Source organism: Heterodontus francisci, chromosome 14 (genome assembly GCF_036365525.1).
Source record: "Heterodontus francisci isolate sHetFra1 chromosome 14, sHetFra1.hap1, whole genome shotgun sequence".
Classification (NCBI taxonomy): Eukaryota; Metazoa; Chordata; class Chondrichthyes; order Heterodontiformes; family Heterodontidae; genus Heterodontus; species Heterodontus francisci.
Window position 1 is genome coordinate 88,712,325 of NC_090384.1, and position 23,818 is coordinate 88,736,142.

General features: G+C 45.9%; 1 protein-coding gene across 3 annotated transcripts in view; it reads right to left on the reverse strand.

The window, feature by feature from the left end:
* Positions 1 to 23,818, reverse strand: part of LOC137377143 (protein kinase C-binding protein NELL1-like) — an 828,881-nt gene that overhangs the window by 333,392 nt on the left and 471,671 nt on the right. Inside the window, exon 14 of one of the 3 annotated variants that reach the window (XM_068046502.1) lies at positions 9,391 to 9,513. The exons of the other annotated variants lie outside the window; for them this stretch is intronic. Coding sequence (XP_067902603.1) covers positions 9,391 to 9,513 — 123 coding nt within the window. The remainder of the gene's footprint in view (positions 1 to 9,390; positions 9,514 to 23,818) is intronic. 3 annotated transcript variants of the gene reach the window in all.

The following is a 23,818-nucleotide window of genomic DNA, read 5'->3' on the forward strand; positions in this document are numbered from 1 at the left end:
CCCCGGTGGATCCCTGGAATGATCCAGGCGCATAAAAGTTGAGAGCCACAGTGATCTTCAGGACCACTGGCATAGGGTAACCACCGAATCCCATAGGTCACAACTTGTCCTGCAGCATGGTGTGTAAGCTGGTGAAGAGCTCTCTAGAAAGCCGCAGTCTTCACTGGCACTGCCGCTCGGACATTTGGATGTAGCTGAGTCGGCTCCAGTACACTGCCTGGTGCAGGCATGACTCCTTGGCGTGGCCGGCAACTGTTTCTCTTGTCGTGGAACTTCATGGGCAGGTGAAGCTGCCTCCTGGCCCTCCCTCCGTCGATGCGGTGCATCACACCACAGGGGTCCACAAAAACAGGGTGCACGAGACCTATGCCAGCTGATCTGTCGGCCTCCAGAGCACTGTCTTTGCAAAGACGAACTTGTCTTGGCATCTTTGTCTTTGCTGCTCCCCTCGGTTTACGCATTAACAGCCCTCAGTGTCCACCCTTGCTGAGAGTCAGTCCAGCACACAGTAGTATAGCCACCCGACCCTCTCACCCAGTACTATGGCCACTGGAGCCTTTCACCTGAGACCAAGCCCACCCAAGCAGAGTGCACAGCTCTGCAGGTCAATAATGGCCTCTGCTCCCCCCTCTTCCCCTACCCACTGCTCATAATGGCTACCTTCCTATTGTGGTACTGAGACCTTGCCTCGGTGCCGCCATCTTTCAACAGCCAGGGATCTGCAGGCGCATGGAGCCCGCCCACCATTCATTTAATTCCAAGGTCCTCCAAAGGCAAACCCATTGCGATGCCACCTTGGAGCTTTCCCACCACTGACTAAATCCAGAACCAACATCACAACATTGGATTTCCAGGCAGACACCTCTGTCACTATTCTTCAGCCCTCCACGCCTCCATTCCCGCTCCTAATGGCCTCACTAAATTCCATCCGAAGAATGCAATTTAGCAAATAGACAATGGCAGAAGTCTCTGATCTGAAGCCACGCTCATCTACCTGCACTGCTCTCTCAGTGGCTGGGAAGGTGATCAACATTCACCCCTTCAGGCAGCCAGAGATCTTACACAGAAAGTACAGCAGAGAAGCAGGACATTCAGCTCAACTGGTCTGCACTGGCATTTACGTTCCACATGAGCCTCCTCCCATCCAACTTCATCTAACCCTATTTGCATATCCTTTTATTCATTTCTCCCTCATGTACTGATCTAGCTTCCCTATTAAGGTTATCAATGCTATTTGCCTAAATTATTCCATGTGCTAGCAAGTTCCACATTATAACCACTCTTTGGGTAAGGAAGTTTCTCCTGAATTCTTTATTGGATTTATTAGTGACTATCGTACATTATGACCCTGAATTTTGGACTCCCCCACAAATGGAAACACCTTCTCGACACCTACTTTATCAAATCCCTTCATAATTTTGAAGATGTCTATTAGGTCAGCCCTCAGCCTTCTCTTTCCTAGGTATCTGCAACATCAGCCAGGCAGTAATATGCCCTTTATATTCAGGAAGCCCAATTTTTACATCACAAAGGCAGCAGAGAGAAAGAGCCAGGCTGTTCTATTGGACTAAAGCAGAAATTGTTGCGAACCCTCATGCAGCATCTGTGGTGAGAGAAAGAGGTCTGCAATGTTTTGCTTTTGTTTTACTGATTAATTCACTGCCACTTCACTTCCACAAATTCCCATCCTGAAGAAAAGCTACTCTTTCTCTCTGATGGAATTTTTGAATTCCGAAGAAAGGTCATCAACTTGAAATATCAACTCTGTTTCACAGAGACTCGCTGACCTGCTTAGTGCTTCCAGCATTTTCTGTTCTAATTTCAGATTTCCAACAATTGTAGTATTATAGAATCATAAAATGATACAGCACAGAAGCAGACAATTTGGCCCATCATGCTTCAATTGCCTCTTTGGTAGAGCTTCCAATTATTCCACTCTCCTGCTCTTCCACATAGCCCTTTCATTTTTTTCCATGCTTATCCAGACCTCTTTTAAATGTTACTTTTGAAAGCTGCTAAATTGTCAGCCTGCTCATGCAACACCCGGTACTGGATGAGCAGAAATTACCTCCAATTAAATATTGGGAAGACTGAAGCCACTGTTTTCGGTTCCCACTCCAAACTCTGTTCCCTAGCTACTGACTCCATCCTTCTCCCTGGCAACTGTCTGAGGCGAAACCAAACCGTTCACAACCTTGGTGACACATGTAATCCTGAGATGAACTTCCGACCACATATCTGCGCCATCATTAAGATCGCCTATTTTCAATTCCATATCATTGCCTGATTTCATCCCTGCCTCAGCCTGTCTGCTGCTGAAACCCTTATTCGTGCCTTTATTTACTCTAGATTTTGTTATTTCAACAAACTCCTGGCTGGTCTACCATATTCTACCCGCCATAAACCTGAGGCCATCCAAAATTCTGTTGCCCATGTCCAATCTTGCACCAAGTCCCATCCACCTATCACTCCTGTGCTCGCTGATCTACATTGGCTCCCGGTCAAGCAAAGCCTCAACTTTAAAATTCTCATCCTTGTTTTCAAATCCCTCCATGGCCTCACCCCTCCCCATCACTGTAACCTCCTCTAGCTCTACAACCCTCCAAGATATCTGCAGTCCTATAATTCTGGCCTCTTGAGCATCCCCGATTTTAACTGCTCCACCATTGGTGGCCATGCCTTCAGTTGCCAAGCCCTAAGCTCTGGAATTCCCTTCCTAAACCTCTCTCCCTCTTTACCTCACTTTCTTCTTTTAAGACACTCCTGAAAACCTACCTTTTTGACCAAGGTTTTGGCTAACTGCTCTAATATTGCCTGACATGGCTTGGTGCCAAATTTTGCTTATAATGCTCCTGTGGCGCAACTTAAGATGTTTTATTAGATTAAAGGTACTATATAAATATAAGTTGTTGCTTCCACTACCTTTTCAGGCAGTGCAGTCACGATCACAACAACTCACTGTGTAAAAAAATGTTTCCTCATGTCACCTCTGGCTCTTTTGTCAATCACCTTAAATCTTTGCGGTCTGAATAATGACCCTTCTGCCAGTGGAAACAGTTTAGCTTTACTTGCTCCATCAAAACCATTCATGATTTTGAACACATACATCAAATCTCCTCTTAAACTTCTCTACAGGAGAACAATTCCAGCTTTTCCAAGTCTCTCCACATAACTGAAGTCCCTATTCCCTCGTACCATTCTAGTGAATCTCCTCTGCACCCTCACCAAGGTCTTGACATCCTTCCTAAAACGTTGTGCCCAGAATTGGAGACAACTCCAGCTGAAGTACAGCATGGCTACCCGATCCGAACCCAATGGGACCCGATGACATGTGTTGGGTTCGGGTCGGATCGCAGTTCCGGGTCCAGCTTTCGGGCTCCAGTCAGCTTGGGCCAGGTCAAACATGTTCTATCACCACCTCCGGTAAGTGGCTCCAATGTTAATGTATTTTTTGGACTTGAAAGGTTGTTTAGTTAGTTTTTCTAAGCTTGAGCAGATTAGCAACAAGTGAAAAATGGAAGGTAGGTTAACTGATGGTCAGGTCGGGTCGGGTGCGGGAAAAAATGAAAGGACTCTGGCCGGGTCTGGCTCGGGGTCAGATGTGGTTCTGTTGTGCTCAGGTCAGGTTTCATTTGCAGACCTGAGCCGGCCTTTAAGCTGAAGCCTAACCAGTGTTTTCTAAAAGGTTTAGCATAGCCTTCTTGCTTTAGTATTCTATTCCTCTATTAATAAAGCAAAGGATCACATATTCTTTTCAACAGCCTTCTCAACTTGTTCTGCCGCCTCGCAGCAGAGGGCGCCGGCAGCAGGTCAGGAACCTGTTTGTTCAGTCAGCAGGTTTTGCCATGGTTGTTAACACATCCCCTCTGGGTTTCCCGACCAATCACAGAGTGCGAGTGCGATGATGACCAGCACTCTGTCAAAGGAAGGAATTCTACTTAATGGGACCCCAGCAGGGGTCAGAATCTCAATTCTACATTGCTTCCTGAGGCTTCAGCAACCACAGAAATGGCAGGGAGACGTGGAAAGGCTGCCCTGCCGGGTCTCAGACTCTCACCTGAAGGTCCGGCTGCTGGATCTGAGGGACTGAAGTGAAGTGCCAGCCACTCAAACCAAGCAGGCATGGATGGAAATGGCCAAGGCAGTCAATAACACAAATCTGGGGAATGTGCCCCAAGAGGCTCAAGGGCCTCAGAAGGGCAGGAAAGATGAGTGGCATAACAGTTCCAGGTACCAAGCCCCACACTCTGAACTCCTATGCATTCCCCTGCACAGTACTCCTCATCCCTGCAAAATAATTGCAGCTCCATTCATTCCTCCTACTCCAGGCACCTCCTCACGTCCCTCAATGAATAGCCAATGCCCACACTCATGTTCATCTTGTTGACATCTCGCACCCATACCTCACAGTCAGCCTCCAAAAACTTTGTAATTTTCTTCTCTCCGCATAATCCATTTCTCTCAATTTTCACCGTTTTCTCTCCTTGCAGAAGACAGTGCACAACTCCAGGGGGAGGCAGAGAACCGGGGAGGGCCCTCCAGTTTTAGCGATCTTGACAGCCACTGGCAATGCATATCCGCTTGACCCACTAGGAAGGAGGTCTTGTTCCAGGAGGCTGCTGATGTCAGCAACGATCTACCATGAAACCCTGAGCCTCCTGAGTCACTGGTACTCAGGCATGTCAAGAAAGCTGCTCATCTGCTTGTAGGCCCTGTGTGGAGGTATCACCTCCTTCGGGTTAGATCTCTGTGTTCATCCCCTCTTTCCTATGAAGCGGCATGTGGCTGAGGAGAAGGCAGCTCATGTTCCTGGTGCTGCTGGTGTTGCTCGTGCTGTTCCTCATCAGTGGTCCAAGTTAGAGCTGCATAAGCTGCTCCATCTGCAGTGAAGGTTAAATGCAGGGAACATCAGATCAAAATGAGTGAAGTCCAATGGAGGTGAAATGACTTCCAAAAAATTGGACGTCACCTGTGAAGCAGTGAAAGCACACTCTCAGAACAAATGCTGTGAGCACAAGCCTTTCTCAAAGGCAGGCCAGCATCTATTGAGTTTCACAACTTAAAGACTTATAAGCCTGTCAGTTTCGTTGATCAAAAACTGAACTGGACCAGCGACATAAATACCGTGGCAACAAGAGCAGGTCAAGAGGCTGAGAATTCTGTGGCGAGTAACCCACTTCCTGACTCCCCAAAGCCTGTCCACCATCTACAAGGCACAGGTTAGGAGCGTGATGGAATACTCTCCACTTGCCTGGATGAGTGCGGCTCCAACAACACTCAGGAAGGTTGACACCATCCAGGACAAAGCAGCTCACCTGATTGGCATGCCATCCACTGCCTTAGATGTTCACTGCCTCCACCACAATTGCACAGTGGCAGCAGTGTGTACCATCTACAAGGTGCACTGCAGCAACTCACCAACGCTCCTTCGACAGCACCTTCCAAACCCGCAACCTCTTCCATCTATAAGGACAAGGGCAGCAGATGAATGGCAACAATACTCTCTGGAACTTCTGCTCCTTGGAACTATATTGCCATTCCTTCACTGTCGCTGGATCAAACTCCTGGAACTCCCTTCCTAATGCACTCTGGGTGTACCTGTGCCCAATGGACTGCAGTGGTTCAAGAAGGCAGCTCACCACCACCTTCTTAAGGGCAATTAGGAATGGGCAACAAATACTGCCTTGCCAGCGATGCCCACATCCAATGAAATCAATAATTTAAAAAACTGATCAATGGTTTCCCGTTGTGTTCTCACCTTGCGGACCCTGGTGAGTTCCACACAGCTCGGGAAGCCCATTCACTGGCTGTTGAAGTGAGATTTCAGAGCTTCAGTGAAACCCAGATGTGAGCAGGATCATGTTGGGGTTCCAACATGCCGCCATTTTGGGGGGTTTTAACCTGCCACCTGTACCTAAATCCGCCATCCCCCCACCCGCTTGGCAGTTAAAATTATGACCCTTGTTTCTCCTTTCTAATGTTTCATCCTGCTGCTCATCCCCCAGCCAAATTTTTAAACTCTCCCTTTGCTTTTGTTTCAGAGTTACAAGGAACCTGGCTTCTGCAAGGTTCTGCTGGCACCCACAATGTATTAAAGAACCAACTGAATACCTGTCAGCTGTACCTGTAGCAGGAAGAGATTTCATCCCCTCAGTGTTCAGGTACAGTATGACAACAACAGCTTGCATTTATATAACGCCTTTAAGATGGTAAAACATCTCAACGACTTCACAGGAGTGTTATTGAACAAAATTTGCCACTGAGCCACATAAGATGATATTAGGACAAGTGACCAAAAGCTTGGTCAAAGAAGTAAGTTTTAAGGAGTGTCTTAAAGAAGGGGAGAGAGAGGTAAAGCAGTGAGAGATGTTTAAGGAAGGAATTCCAAGGCTTAGGGTCGAGGCAGTTGAAGGTACGGCCACCACTGGTAGAACTATTAAAATCAGGGATGCCCAAGAAGTCAGAATTGGAAGAGCTCAGTAATCTCAGCAGATTGTCGGGCTAGAGGAGATTACAGAGATAGAGAGGGGTGACGCCATGGAGGGGTTTGAAAACAAGGTATTGAGGGACTGGAAACCAATGTAGGTCAAGGGATACAGGGGTGATAGGTGAACAGGACTTGGTGCAAGCTAGTAAGATGGACACCCATGTCAACATCCAACATGATGAAAGTTGCCATGATGCCTTCATCCTTTTGATATTAAGCCCTTCCTGATCTTTTCAGTGAAGAGAATTAAATCCAGCAATGGCTTCAGGCCAATAAAGCCCATCCCCTGCTCCCATGGCTGAAGACTGGAATCAGATTTTCACCCTGTGCTTCTGTAGAGCTGCTCCTTCTCATACCTGTTTGTCCTACAGTCTGCTGCTAAAGATGGCTGGCCCAACTTTCTAAAGACTACACAGGGCTTTCCAGGTAGTTCAGCTGCTTCCCCAATTTTACACCAACAAGTGCACCAATGCGAATGCAAATGAGCAAGATTCCAGTGAGTGCAATTTTATTTTTTAAAAGGAGCATCAGTGGTTTCAAGGAAATTGAAGGCCTGTGTCTGAGAACTAGTTCAATTCATTTATGTACTTCACTAATGTGCGTGGTGCTCTCAAACTCCAACAGTTACACAGAACCTGATAATTCCAGGCTTCTGTCAACTACAATGCCCGCATTATGCAAATGCTGTTTATGAAACTGACAACAGATCCAAATAAACACCTCGTGTGTAGCTATCTGCCAGAAGATTCATGAACAGTCCTATTGACAGCAATCTGATCACCCATGAGCATGTGAAAAGGAGTGACAACATCTCTTTCTCCATCTGTTCCATCTACATTCCAGTCTTGCAACACCTCTTAAAGTCACAAATTTAGCTTTTTCACACTCCCAATGTTGTTTGTATTACCAACATCACTTAGAATATACACTTAACATAGAACAGCCTCTTAAGGGAGCAATGTGTTTTGTTCTGCTGTTGATTTATTTTTTTCTAGCCTCCTTTCCTAGTTGTACCTCGAAGAATTTTTTTTATAAATATATGCTCCTTAGGGAAAGATTGTTCTGATTGCACTCGTCAGTCGTACAGATACAAGCTAAAACATTTAAGACATCGTGGAATGTTCAGCAACCATGCCTTTTATCAATAATCGATTGAAAGTATAAACAACAGAAAGTTCTTAAAAGATTGAGTTGTGAACACTGTAAAGAAATTGCTTTTCTGCCAGCAACCCAGAATGTGTAGGAGGTAAAAGCTTCTACTTTCATCGTGCTATTCCTGTTCAGAGCTGACTTATAAGCATTTTTACTGTGTTGTTCCTAATAGGAATCAAAGCATCAAACAAAGCTCATCTTATTAAGTTCTTTACATATATATGGAAGGAAAATACATCAGGCGATAAAACAAAGGAAGGACATCGCAACACTGGAACATAGGAACAAGAGCAGGCCATTCAGCCCTTTCAGCCTTTCCCCCATTCTGTTAGATTGTGACTGATCTGTTCCTGAACTCCACTGGCTCACCATTTTTTCCTTTTCCCTTGATACCCTTACCTAACAAAAATCAATCGATCTCAGCCTTGAAAATTTCAATTGACTGGTTTTTCAGCTAAATGGCCTAGCTCTAATTTTAAGACTGTGCCCTGTTTTTCTGGATTCCTTCACCAAAGGAAATCTTTTCTCTGCATCTGCTCAATCAAATATCTTTACCATTTTAAAATCCTTGATTGGATTGCCCTTTGACATTCTAAACTCAAGGGAATATAAACCAAGTTTATGCAGCTTGTTCTCATAATTTAGTCCTTTAAACCTAAGTTTTATTCTGCTGAATTTGCACTGCACCAACTTGAAGGCCAATATATCCTTCCTGAGGTACAGTGCCCAAAACCGAACACAGCACGTCAGGTGGAAATCTGAGCAAAGTCCGAAACTTAACTCTTTAAAAGCTACCTCTTTGACCAAGCTTTTGGTCCTCTGTCCAGATATCTCATTCTGTAGCTAAATGTCAATTTTTTATTGACTGGCAATGCTGTTGTTAAGCGCCTTGGGACATTTTGCTCGGTTAAAGGTGCTATGCAAGTGTAAGTTGTTGTTATACAACTGAAGCATCACAAGAAATAAATGAGATTACTGAAGCTCCTCAAGAAAGCTGGAGTAACTGACTCAAAAATAGGAATAAACTAGATGTTCAACTCGTCTTCTTTTCCCAGGGAGTAGTGAACCTCTGGAAGATGTTGCCAATTTGTGCTGAATTCTCCGCATTCCTTCAAGAGGGAGCTGGACTGCTTCTTGGCTGCAGCAAAGATGATATTATATAGAAGGTAAGTGGATTAACTGTTAACGTACGCATTGTCAACATGATTTTCTGGAGTGCCTGACGGGGTTGGAGAGGAATTTTAGAAGTTTTTTTTTCTCCTATTGGCCCTGTTTTATTTTATTTTTTTTGCTTCTCTCAAGAGAATACATGGATGTGGAGGCGGGGAGGAGGGGGGAGCAGGGAAAGAGTATCTTGTCACACTGCTCCCAGCATCATGAGGGTGGGCAGACTTGATGAACCAACTAGTCTTTCCCTGCACATCATTTTCATACAGGTTAAAAACTGCCCTTCAGGAACGTAACTGAAGCACTGATGCCGAAGCTTTCAGAACTTGACAGCTTCCAGGATTTTTAAAGTTACAGAAGTTGTGAAGCTATCAGCTTCCCAAGACAGGGAAAGGAAAAATAAGTCAACTGAAAAGAAAATTGTTTTCAAGTTTGTGTACACTTTTTAAGATAATTTCTTTCGGCTCAGGTACTGTGACGCCACTCAGTACTGTATTCTCCTGGGCGTGGATGTACATGTCAATGTTTTTAAACGTGCGTGTAATAAAAATTGTGCTTCGTTCCAAGCCAGCTGCAGTTCCTACCTCGACAGATGGTTCCATTGCCCACATAGCCAGGCTTGCAGGTACATCGGTGGCCTCGGACTGCATTCGTGCAAATTGCCATCTTGTGACAGCTGTGCTGTCCGCTTCCACATTCATCACGCTCTGGAGGAAAGAAAGGATTCTGCTCAAGTGTGATGATCGACAGCTCTGCAGATTGCGTTAACAGGAGTCAAAAAGGGAAAAGAATCAACTGGAAGGTGTGCCGTACAAGTAAATCAGTTGTGGATGCCCAGTTTACCGAAACTTAGTCCCTGGGGTTGAATTCCGAAAGAACAGCAGAACAGGTAGTCTTTAAGTTTTAGAATTAGAGATGCTCATGTATACCACGTTTAATATATAGATCTTTTACTTCAACTTCAATCTTTGCTGAGAAAGAAAAAACACTTCCATGCAATTACACTTTGGGTACAATGTGTCTCCTCTCAATTTCCTAGGCCCAACCATCTTCAGCTGCTTCATCAATGACCTTCCTTCAATCATAAGGTCAGAAGTGGGGATGTTTGCTGATGATTGCACAATGTTCACAACTCCTCAGATACTGAAGCAGGCTGTGCTGAAATGCAGCAGGACCTGGATAATATCAAGGCTTGGGCTGATAGGTGGCAAGTAACATTCATGCCACACAAGTGCCAGGGAATGACTATCTCCAACAAGAGAGAAACTAACCATCTCCCCTTGATATTCAATGGCAAGTTCAACACCATTCAGGACAAAGTAGTCTGCTTGATTGGCACCCCATCCACAAACATTCACTCCCTCCATCCCCAAAGCACAGTGGCAGCAGTGTGTACCATCTACAAGACGCACAGCAGCATGCACCAAGGTTCCTTCAATAGCACCTTCCAAACCCGTGATCTCTACCACCTAGAAGGACAAGGGCAGCAGATGCATGGGAACACCACCACCTGCAAGTTCCCCTCCAAGCCACACACCATCCTGATTTGGAACTATATCGCCGTTCCTTCATTATCGCTGGGTCAAAATCCTGGAACTCCCTTCATAACAGAACTGTGGGTGTACCTACCCCACATGGACTACAGCGCTTCAAGAAGGCAGTTCACCACCACCTTCTCAAGGGCAATTAGGTGATGGGCAATAAATGCTGGCCTAGCCAGCGATGCCACATCCCATAACGAATAAAAAAAAAACTGTCAGCATGAAACTAAATGCAAGGCTTCCATTATAATGTAGCTCATGTGCAGCTTATTTTGTGCAGATTGTCCCACAACACTTTAGCAATTTGGAACTTTGCAATTTAACTACATAGCTTACATTAATGTGAAGCCAAAACCATTTTGCACCAATGTAGACTGTGCTGTACAGCAAGTTTATGAAACACTGGCAATGCTGTACATTAGATACTGTACCTTAGATAGTGCTGTTAAGAAAAATATAATATTGCTTTGTTCACTTCTGTCATAAAATAATGGCCTAGAAATTGTATGGTACATTTTTTAAGGCTCAAAGCCTCCAATATGGCATGCTAATTCCAAGCCAGATGTGAGCCACCTACCATATTTGTGTAGGCACTAAAAAGGTATCCAGGATCTGCCTGAAACAGGCATTAGGCCATTTCCATCTTGAAGTACAGGGTTTAGTACCTGTTTGGAGGTGCCCTCTACAACACTGAGTTACCCTGAGGCGGCAGCAGCCCGCTGTGTTCAGGAAAACCAGGAAAAATGCAGAACAGGCAGTCCATAAAGGGATCACTGCATGCTGCAACCAGCAAGTTAAGTGTTTAAAATATATTTACCACTGCTTCGGATCACCGTCACTACTTTCTTGATCCCAGACACTACTGCCTTTGATCGTAAACGACGACTACTTATCCTGCCCAATCCCAGCCACTGTTCCCCATTCTAACGAACGCCCTCCACCCCTCTTTCAATCATCACCCCTTCGTTCCGATTAGAAGCAAACACATTTCTTCTTAGGTATTTTTTGATGATACACACTGCTGCCATTATGCCCCAGTGGTGGAGGGAGTGAATATTGAAGGTGGTGAATGGGATGCCAATCAAGTGGGCTGCTTTGTCCTGGAGCTTCTGAAGTGTTGTTGGAGCTGTACCCATCCAGGCAAGTGGAGAGGATTCCATCACACTCCTGTCTTGTGTCTTGTAGATGATGGATAGGCATTGAGGAGACAGGAGTTGAGTTACTTGCCACAGAATTCCCAGTTTCTGACCTGCGTATTTATGTGGCTACTCCTGTTCAGTTTCTGGTCAATGATAACCCCCAGGATATTGATAGTGCGGAATTCTACAATGGTAATGCCATTGAACATCAAGGGAAGACGGTTAAATTCTCTCTTGTTTGAGGTGGTCATTGCCTGGCACTTGTGTGGCACGAATGTTACTTGCCACTTATCAGCCCAAGCCTGGATGTTGTTCTGGTCTTGCTGCATCTGGACACGGGCTGCTTCAGTATCTGAGGAGTCGCGAATGGTGCTGAACATTATGCAATCATCAGCGAACATCCCCACTTTTGACCTTAGGTAATCTATCAATACTAAACCCGCCAACCTGTAAGATCCTAGAAACTCATCACGAACACCTTATGACTGCAGAAAAGAGAGCATTGCAAAAACACAGACACAGGATTTTTTTAAATTAAAGAATGATACATAATAACTGTGACTTAAAAGTATGCATAATACTGAGAGGGATTTCCTAAAGGTGAATATTTGCTTCGTTCCTTTGTCTGACAGCAAACAGATTAACCCTGTCCATACACACTAATCGTCTGATAATGTGACAGTTGGTGTTAATAAATGCCCACTTGCTAATTAGGCAGGTATTTTATATCAATGCTTCAGAGAAGCAAAATAGCCCATTAAAATCTGTTAAGTGAAAAGCAGAATACTATTTTGCAAGTGGCAATGAGTAGTTAGTATAGGAATATGGCATATTTCTTTGCTCTTTTTGGCTTGTTCTTATCCATCTAATTGTAGCCAGAGAATCACTTGCAATGGCCTCCCTTCCTGCTCCTGCACCATTACCTCTGGTCTCTGAAGGAGCTATCTTTGCTCCCCTCGTATTTCTCATCTGCATGCTGCCCCTTGGTGACATCATTCGAAAGCACAGCTTTAGTTTTCACATGTACACTGACGATAACCTGCTCCACCTCACTCCCACCTCTCTCGACTCCTCCACTGTTGCTAAACTATCGAACTGCTTTCCTGACATCCAGTACTGGATGAGCAGGAATTTCTTCCAATTAACTACTGGGAAGACTGAAGTCATTGTTTTTGGTTCCCACTCCAAACTCTGTTCCGTAGTGACGAACTCCATCCCTCTCCCCAGTGACTGTTTGAGATTAAGCCAGTCTGTTCACAATCTTGGTGTCATATCTGACCCCGAGATCAGCTTCCGACCACAAATTCGCACCAATAAGATCACTTATTTCCAGCTCTGTAACAGAACCCGACTTTGCCCTGTCTCAGCTCATCTACTGTTGAAACCCTCATTCATGCCTGCTTTACCTCTGGACTTGACTATTGCAACACACTCCTAGCTGGTATCCCACATTCTACCATCTGTAAACTTGAGGTCATTCCAAACTCTACTGACCATGTCTTTAACTCGCACCAAGTCCCATTCACATATCACCCCTGTGCTCGCTAACCTACACTGGCTCCCAGTGAAGCAACGTCTTGATTTTAAAATTCTCATCGTTGTTTTCAAATCCCTCCATGACCTCACCACTCCTTATCTCTGTAATCTCCTCCAGCCCCAATACCCTCCAAGATATCTGCTCTCATCTAATCCTGGCCTCATGAGCATCCCTGATTTTAATCGCTCCACCATTGGTGGCCATGCCTAGGCCCTAAGCTCTGGAATTCCCTCCCTACACCTCTCCGCCTCTCTACTTCACTTTCCCCCTTTAAGACACTCCTTAAAATTTACCACTTTGATCAAGCTTTTGGTCATCTGACCAGCATCTCCTTATGTGGCTCAGTGTCATATTTTGTTTTATAATGCTCGGGTGAAGTGTCTTGGGACATTTTATTTTGTTAAAGGAGCGAAAAATATAAGTTGTTGTTATTGCTGATCCCAACAGCAGCATAAAATTTATTTCAGTATATATGGGGCAAATGTATATTCTGCAGAATTTGCACATTAAATAAATGGCTAAGACTTGATATTGTGTTGATAAGCTTTTCCAAGAGGTGATTTCCCGTTCCCATGCTTGGAATGTAAAGCAACTAATAAATGGCTATGTAGGATAGGTGTGAGTTCCTACCTTACCTTTTCCCCCAACAGTAACACTTATATTTTAAGTATCCTTCCTAGATAGTAACATAGGGATGAATTTTCGCCATGGAGGTGGGAAACAAGAGTCGGGTTTGTTTCTGAGTCAGGAACCCGCCTCCGGTGGGGAACTGATTAAGATTAAGATTTGCACATGGGTGAGCTCTTAATTGATATGGAGACAGGTTCTCTATCCAATTCGTACCAGTGTTGGCTGAAACGGAAGTGTGTCAGCTGAGGTGTGCAACCGACTTAGACTCCCCATGGCAGCGATCACTGAGGCTGCTGGTTGTCCTAAGGGAGAAATCTGCTGATTATGCAATGCCTCTTGCAGTACCAGAAGGAAGCGAGATGTCACAGGACAGCCAGAGACTTGGCACCTGAGGCAGGGCTGTCCCTCGCTTCATCGATGCCAACCTGGATCTAATGTTGCAGGCTGTGAGGGAGAGGAGGGAAGTTCTCTTCCTGGAGGGTGCCAGGGGCAGGCCACCGTGTCAAGTGGAGCACTAAGCGGGTCACTGGGGTATCCTCTGACTGTCTCTGTCTTCTGTTTTCCTCCATTTGCACTGTATAAATGATGACACTTTAGCCACACGCCTGGGACTCCTTTGATTGCTGCCATGACAGGATAAGTGGTATGAGGTGGTGAAAGGGATAACGGGATCCTCCAAGGTGAGGGCAAAACCTCTGGGAAGATCTGCTTCATTCATTGGCGATAAGCGATTAGATGTTCCAGACTGTGTCTTCCATGCATGTGTTAGCACGGATATCTCAGACTCCCTTCTATGCCATGACCCTCAACCTGGGTCAGAGGGGCTCAGCTGAAGCGCTCCTGGATCAGGAGATCCCTGACATTGATGGCATCCTCACGAGCCCATCGTACCCCGAGAGGTGCTCGGCCACCTCATTGTGTAGCCAGGCACCTCTATTCAGCGTCACCTCTCTCCATCTCCACTTCCTCCTCTCTGACCTCCTGCTCTTGCTCTTTCCCCAATGAGCTTTTGGGCCGCACTGTCCTCAAGGTCCACATCTCTTTGGAGGACCATGTTTTGGAGGATGCAACACACTACCACAATGACCGAGATCCTTGTAGGAGGGTACTGGAGGACGCCACCCAACCCACCCAGACACCAGGAGCACATCTTCAGAAGCTGAATGTCGTGCTCACTGGTTGTCCTACTGAGCAGGGGCCATTGGTTGCGTTGCCTCTGTGCCTCTGACTGGGGCTTCTGTAGAGGGGTGAATAGTCATACCTTCAAGGGATATCCCTTTTCCCCTAAGATCCAACCATGCACTTTGGAGTGAAGATCTCAGGCAGCTTGGACTTGCAGAGGATGAAGCAAGCTTGGCAGCTGCCAGGAAAGTGAATACACACATGCAGGAAGCTCCTGTTGTAGTCACAGACAAGTTGGATGTTGAGGGAGTGGAAGCCCTTCCTGTTCATGAATCTCACTGGCCAGTCACATGGATGCAATTGATGATGTCCTGCACCTGGGGGAAATCCAACATTGGCGGCAAAACCCAGTGCCCTCTGTCCTTGTGAGGCTGCGTCTGTCATGAAATGAATGAGCTGTCCAACTGTGGCAACGAGGGCATCAGTGACCAGCAAAATGCAGTGGTGTGTGGTTTGCGAGATGGCACTAAAGTTTGCAGATGATCCTTGAAAGGAGCTGGAACCGAAAGGCCACAGTGACTTTGATATCTACTGGCAGGGCATGGCAATCAGTGCTTCAAAGTGCGAGGTCTTTGGCGATGAAGCCCCTTACCTTCCGGGAGTGGAGCGGAGAGTAGTCAAACCTCTTGCAGCGCGCCGGAGTTTTGAAAAAAAAAGCCAACAGTGACGTCAGAAGGGAGCTGCAAGGTGATTGGTTGGTGAGTAGCAGCTGTTAGAATATCTTAAAACATAAGGGGAGGTTGTTTTTTTTGTTGGAAAAAAAAATCTCTGGTGATAAGGTGAGTACTACTAAAGTGCTTTTTTTTTAAGCACTTTAGACTGAAGTGGGTAGAACAAGGCCCTTAGTGTAATTAGTATTTTTTAATTAAGGGAGTAACTAATTAACCTAAGGGTAAGTCATGGCAGGAGAGCTCAGCCTTGTGATAGGCTCCTCCTGCGCTATCTGGGAAATCAGGGACGCTTCCAGTGTCCCTGATGACCATGTGTGCAGGAAGTGTATCCATCTGCAGCTACTGGCTACCCGCGTTATGGAGCTGGAGCTGAGGGTGGATTCACTGTGGAGCATCCGCGATGCTGAGGATGTCGTGGATAGCACGTTTAGCGAGGTGCTCACACCGCAGGTCATGGCTGCACAGGCAGAAAAGAAATGGGTGACCACCAGACGGAGCAGTAGGCGCAGGCAGGTAGTGCAGGAGTCCCCTGTGGCAATCCCCCTCTCAAACAGATATACCGCTTTGGACACTGTTGGGGGGGATGGGACCCAAGGTAGTAGTCTCTCAGATGAGATAGTTGAGGCAAATGTAGAGGTTAAAGCAAGCAAGTCCAGTAGGCAGGCCGGGCAGGGGCAGGACAGGGAGCGTGGAAGGTCTGGTAGGCTAAACTGCATTTACTTTAATGCAAGAAGCCTTACAGGTAAGGCAGATGAACTCAGAGCATAGATCGATACATGGGACTGTGATATTATAGCTATTACAGAAACGTGATTGAGGGATGGGCAGGACTGGCAGCTCAATGTTCCGGGGTACCGATCCTTCCAGCATGACAGAGGTGGAGGTAAGAGAGGAGGAGGAGTTGCACTATTGATTAGGGAGGACATCACGGCCGTACTTACAGAGGATATCCCGGGAGAAATGTCCAGTGAGGCCATATGGGTAGAACTTAGAAATAAGAAAGGGGTGATCACTTTGATGGGATTATACCATAGGCTCCCCAATAGTCAGAGGGAAGTGGAGGAGCATATATGTAGGGAAATCACAGATAGGTGTAGGAATTATAGGGTTGTAATAGTAGGTGATTTTAACTTCCCTAATATTGACTGGGACTGCCTTAGTCCTAAGGGATCAGACGGGAAAGAATTTGTTAAGTGTGTCCAGGATAGTTTTCTGAAGCAGTATGTGGATGGCCCTACTAGAGAAGGGGCTACACTCAACCTCCTCTTAGGAAATGAGGATGGGCAGGTGATTGATGTGTCAGTGGGGGAACACGTTGGGACCAGTGACCATAACTCAATTAGCTTCAAGATAGTTACGGAAAAGGATAGGACCGGTCCTCAGGTTGAAGTCCTAAATTGGGGGAAGGCTAATTTCAATGGCATCAGACAGGAACTCTCAAAAGTTGAATGGGAGAGGCTGTTTACAGGTAAAGGGACGTCTGGCAAGTGGGAGGCTTTTAAAAGTGAGATAGGAAAAGTTCAGGGCCAGCATGTTCCTGTTAGATGGAAGGGCAAGGCTGGCAAGTTTAGGGAACCTTGGTTGATGAGGGATATTGAGGGTCTGGTCAGGACAAAGAAGGAGGCATATGTCAGGTATAGGCAGCTGGGATCGAGCGAGTCCCTCGAGGAGTATAGAGGATGTCGGACTACACTTAAGAAGGAAATTAGGAGGGCGAAAAGGGGCCATGAGATTTTCCTGGCAGATAAGATAAAGGAGAATCCTAAAAGATTGTATAAATATATTAAGAGGAAAAGGGTAGCTAGTGAGAGAGTAGGTCCCCTTAAGGATCAGTGTAGCAATCTATGTGTGGAGCCACGGGAAATGGGTGAGGTCTTAAATGAATATTTCTTGTCCGTATTTACCGTGGAGAAGGTCATGGAAGCTAGTGAGTTCAAGGGAGAAAACACTGATATCCTGGGGCATATCAACATTACAAAGGAGAAGGTGTTGGAGGTTTTGAAGCGCATTAAGGTAGATCAATCCCCAGGGCCTGACCAGGTGTATCCGAGGATGCTATGGGAAGCAAGGGAGAGATTGCTGGGGCCCTGGCAGAGCGTTTTGTATCAGCGTTAGCCACGGGTGAGGTACCGGAAGACGAGAGGATAGCTAATGTTGTGCCTTTATTTAAGAAGGGCAGCAGGGATAAGCCTGGGAACTACAGGCCGGTGAGCCTTACATCAGTGGTAGGAAAGTTATTGGAAGGGATTCTGAGAGACAGGATTTATATGCATCTGGAAAGGCATGGTCTGATTAGGGATAGTCAGCATGGCTTTGTGCGTGGGAAATCATGTCTCACGAATTTGATTGAGTTTTTCGAGGAGGTGGCCAAGAGGATTGACGAGGGCAGGGCGATGGATGTTGTCTACAGGGACTTTAGCAAGGCCTTTGCCAAGGTCCCACATGGTAGGCTGGTCCAGAAGGTTCGAACACATGGGATCCAGGGTGAGCTAGCAAATTGGATCCATAATTGGCTTGGTGAGAGGAGGCAGAGGGTGGTAGTGGAGGGTTGTTTTTCAGATTGGAGGCCGGTGACCAGTGGTGTGCCGCAGGGATCGGTGCTGGGCCCTCTGTTGTTTGTCATATATATTAATGACGTGGATGTGAATGTAAGGGGCATGATTAGTAAGTTTGCAGATGACACCAAAATTGGTGGCATAGTGGACAGTGAAGAAGGTTGTCTAAGGTTACAACAAGATATAGATCAACTGGGAAAGTGGGCAAGGGAGTGGCAAATGGAATTTAATGCAGACAAGTGTGAAGTGATGCATTTTGGGAAGTTAAACCAGGGCAGGACATATACAGTGAATGGCAGGGCCCTGGGGAGACTTCTTGAGCAGAGAGACCTTGGGGTGCAAGTACATAGTTCCCTGAAAGTGGCAACACAGGTAGACAGGGTGGTGAAGAAGGCGTATGGCATGCTTGCCTTCATTGGCCGAGGCACTGAGTACAAGAGTTGGGATGTCATGTTACAGTTGTACATAACGTTGGTTAGGCTGCATTTGGAGTACTGTGTGCAGTTCTGGTGTCCGCACTGCAGGAAAGATGTGATTAAGCTAGAGAGGGTGCAGAAAAGATTCACAAGGATGTTGCCTGGTTTGAAGGGCTTGAGTTATAAAGAGAGATTGGATAGGATGGGTCTGTTTTCCCTGGAGCGAAGGAAGCTGAGAGGGGACATGATAGAGGTATATAAAATTATGAGCGGCATAGATAGGGTAGATAGCCAGAGTCTGTTTCCCATGTAGGGGTGACTAAAACTAGAAGCATAGATTTAAGGTGAGAGGGAGGAGGTGTAAAGGGGATCAAAGGGGTAAATTTTTCACATAAAGAATAGTGGGTATCTGGAATGAGCTGCCAGAGGAGGTGGTGGAGGCAGGAACAGTAGCGACATTTAACAGGCATCTGCACAGGTACTTGAATGAGCAAGGCATCGAGGGATATAGGACTGGTTCTCAGACATTGCCAGGTAGCTCCGTCTTCAGCGGTCGATCCTGTGTTGAGGATATGGCCTCCGTTGCCTTCCTGCCTCTCTTTCCTCTCCTGTTCCCTCCTGCTGTTCAGGGTTTTGCCTTTCCTACCCCTTATCGCCACTGGTTCAGAATCTGACAGTGTGTCCCCATTGCCACCTGCAGCCTTCCTTTTGAACAGGTGGCCACCCTATTGTGATTGGCAGCCTTGCCCCCTGCTCTTCTGCCTCCACCATGCCCGGTGGGGTGATGACCCCACTGATGGACCAAGCACTGAGTACCCACTCTCTCCACCACCTGTGCAGCACCAAGGGTATCTCCTTTCCAAAAGTAAAGTCATCCTTTACCTACTGACCCTCTTATGGGCCTGGGCAATGCCCTGGGCAGCCATGACTGGCTCCCCGCACTGTACCCGTCTCCTTTTAGCTGGTCAGCAACAGAGAGCTCCTGAAACACGTGCATCCCCTCCAAAATTGCAGCCTTCACCTCGAACAAGCTCTTAACAAGCTTCTCAAGTATTTTTGCCATCCCCCCACCATCTCCATTCCCCACCTCAGCGGGGGCCACAAATTCAGTGTGTCAGCTGTATGACTGACCTGAGTTCTGGGATAATATAATGCAGAAGTTAACATTGTCCCTAGATCATTGCTGTCAATGCCCTTTTCTATCCAATCTTTTATTGCAATTTACCGAGAAAACTTAATTGGAAGGGTACAGAATCTTCATGGTGACCTCATCACCATTCCACATCTAAAATAAGGCCTGCACTCACTGGAAGCAGTGTCAATTGCAAATTAGTTAGAACTGCAATGTTTCAGTGAATCCTGAAATCACTACGTTCGGCCAATTAGGGAGACACTCACCTGCTCAGCATTCAGTACACAGTCATAATTGAAACAGATGCTGGGGATATGTCTGCGGATCTTCTGCCTTAACCCCTTGTGGTCTACCACATCATAGATTGTCAAACAAACGCACACTATCCATAACTGGACAGCTTTCTTTTATCATTTTGATGTCAGGCACTCAAATAACTTGTTTGGAAGATAACCTGGCTTGATCTGTTTCAGGGATATCCTATTCCTGTCAATTCTGGTTTAGGTTTTAACCATACACCTGTTGTGATCATTATTTGAAACCAGTTAGATTTATAGGACTTCCCCACCTATATAATTTTTACATCGAGAATTAACGTTACTCATCTCCTTTCCGCTCATTAAAGATATCTCTGTGGTGTAATCAAAATATATACTTCAAAGCGACTCATGCTTGCAAGCCTTGCCACAATATATCAATGGAACCATTAGGATTCACCACAGCTTTATATCATTGAGCCAGATTTCTCAGTCAATGGTAAAGCAACGACACTCACTGCTGAGCTCAAAGAAAGATGCCTGCAAAGATCTAGCGATTTCTGTGGCGTGGATTTCCCCTTTCCCGACATTAGTTTGAATCTGGCGCCAAGTCAAGGGGATCTCCAAGCATCCAGCAACAGTGATGTTATCAAGCCAATCACATTGAAGTTTTCTCAAAGACAGCAAACCAGGAAGTAAAAGTCACTGAATCCCTTCACTTTTAATTTACATTTTACAGATAGTGAAATAAACGGTTGGGACATATGCATGAGATTAAGGGAGAAGCCAAAATATCACAAGCAAACTTTAAAATAAAATACTACTTTCAAAATATGTGAAATTTCTTTTTATCATAATGGAGAAATCTGTCATTCCACAAGTATAAAGTTAGGCTTTCAGGGTTAGTGATGCAGTTTAGTGGTCTTTATGAACTTAGTGTGTTATTAAAAACTCAGTTACACCTCATTCAACAACATGTAACTTGTTCAAGGGTTTTTACAGCGAGACTAATGGCGCAAAAGTGGAAGTTCATGTCAGTTCAATGATTTCTACTTGATTGCAGTCCAGGGGGACTTCAATAGCAAACCCAATAGAGAAGTGTAGACACGCTGAATGCAACTTATGGATCTCTGTGTTTAACTGTTCATGTGTGGACTCCAGAAGTTGCTGTCAGGCTCAGAGGAGTGGGCCGGAGTCTTTCCAAGTCTCAGGTTGCCCCACCTGTTGGGACCGAAAGTGGGTCCTGAGCCTGCGCGGATGGATGGCAGGACTCTGGATGGAATTTTACTGGCGGCAGCCAATTAAGAGGTCATCGTGAGGGCCACTGTCCAATTGGGGAGGGCAGACCACCTCTTAAAGCTGCCAGCCCAGTCAGAGTGTCGGTAGCTCAGCAGCGCCACCGACAGAGTTGACCACTGCTGAGGTTGCAGGAAAAAAGAGGGTACCACCACGTTGATGTGCCTTCAAAGGCCAGGTAAGTTTTTGCTCACTGTGCCAGGGATAGTCAGCCATGCCCGGCAATTGGAGGGGTGAAAGCTCCGACGTCAACATTGAAGCCACAGGGCCCTCCATGGGTCATGGATCAGTCATTAAAGAAGGCCCCACCCCCACCCAGGAACCCACTGGGAGGCCACCTTGATGTATCTGGCAGTCTCCCCATTTGGCAGGGGCCTGTACCGATACTGGTAAAATGCCAGCAGGGGCAGGAGGTGGCCGTGAATTGGGCAGTTAATTGGTTCCCACAGTTGAGAATATCCTGTGGCAATGGGAAGATGTCGGGCTCCCCACCCAACGCCTTTCGTCGCCATTTTATGAGGCTTTCCACCTCCCAGCCTGTCTCCAGAGGGCTGGTAAAATTCAGCCTGTAAGAATAGCAAAAACTGACAGTTTCACTGTCATTGCTACCTCAAAATAGGGACCATTATTTTAAAACACTAAAGTCTATCTAACGTACATATTAATACAAAATAATGCAACCAGTTTGAAGCTCAAAATGTTATCTGACGTTTTACTAATTTCATGCAGATCTCTCTCTAACCAGAGAGTGGTTACATCATGGAAATTGCCAGCACATGGCATAGTTGAGGCAAATAGCATAGGTGCATCAAAAGGGGAGGCCAGGTGCATGCATGCAGGAGAAAGGATTAAAAGGATCTGCTGACAGATGAAATAAGTTAGAAGAAGTAGGGTGGGAAGATCAGTTGGGCTAATTTCGGTGCTGTCAATTCTAACTAAAATGTAAGAGAAGTAAAATGACCATGTTATGTACAGTTATGACCAGCAAGATAAAGGGTTCAAAAATATTGTATGAGTATGAGATGGCTGAGCACATAAGAAATAGGAGCAGAAGTAGACCATTCGACCCCTCGAGCCTGCTTCACCATTCAATACCATCATGGCTGATCTTCTACCTCAACCCACTCCCCATATCCCTTGATTCCGTGAATAAGATGATCAGAAGTGCATCCAGGTGGGTACTTTGGCCATGACATTGCTCGAAATATTCTCAAGACAACATGCTTACAATGAGCCAAGATTCATATATTTTTCACTTCATCTTAGTAGTTTTGAGCAATCTCCAGGAATGATTTTGATATTGTCACGCAGATCCCACCTGCCAAGAGTGAGCCGTATTAATTTTGTCAGATGAACATTAATTTTAAGCTGTTGCTGGAATGAAGAAATGACTTATTTAAAGAAATCAGCAATGGCTGGAAAATATTTGCATACTAAGAGACCAGTGCATGGAGACAATAGAACAGCTCCCTGATCCAATTAACCCAAATGGATTTTGATCACCAGACATTGAATGTATAAGAAAGCCAACATTCCAGGGTGTCTGATAAGATGTAGAATCCACAAACACAGGAGTTTGTTAAAACAGCTAGTCACATGACTAACTTGCTGGCGAGGTTTGGTTTGAACTGCTCACAGGACAGTTTGGGGCAGATTGCAACTAAACTTGGAAGAAGAGAGCCTCTCTCCTGGACAGCTCTCTCTCTCATGAATCTCTGGATCCACTGAAATCATTTAAACCTCAAGAGAGAAAAGACTCCTACATCGAAACAAGTTTTAAAGCGTGCACTGGGCCCCAACGAACAAAGAACAGTACAGCACAGGAACAGGCCATTCGGCCCTCCAAGCCTGCGCCGATCTTGAGGCTTGCCTAAACTAAAACCTTCTGTACTTCCGGGGACCGTATCCCTCTATTCCCATCCTATTCATGTATTTGTCAAGATGCCTCTTAAACGTTGCTATCATACCTGCTTCCACCACCTCCCCCAGCAGCAAGTTCCAGGCACTCACCACCCTCTGTGTAAAGAACTTGCCTCGCACATCCCCTCTAAACTTTGCCCCTCGCACCTGAAATCTATGTCCCCGAGTAACTGACTCTTCCACCCTGGGAAAAAGCTTCTGACTATCCACTCTGTCCATGCTGCTCATAACTTTGTAAACCTCTATCATGTCGCCCCTCCACCTCCATCGTTCCAGTGAAAACAATCCAAGTTTATTCAACCTCTCCTCATAGCTAATGCCCTCCAGACCAGGCAACATCCTGGTAAACCTCTTCTGTACCCTCTCCAAAGCCTCCACGTCCTTCTGGCGACCGGAATTGCAGGCAATATTCTAAGTATGGCCGAACTAAAGTTCTGTACAGCTGCAGCATGATTTGCCAATTTTTATACTCTATGCCCCGACCGATGAAGGCAAACATGCCGTATGCCTTCTTGACTACCTTATCCACCTGCGTTGCCACTTTCAGTGACCTGTGGACCTGTACGCCCAGTTCTCTCTGCCTGTCAATACTCCTAAGGGTTCTGCCATTTACTGTATACTTCCCACCTGCAATAGACCTTCCAAAATGCATTACCTCACATTTGTCAGGATTAAACTCCATCTGCCATTTCTCCGCCCAAGTCTCCAACCGATCTATATCCTGCTGTATCCTCTG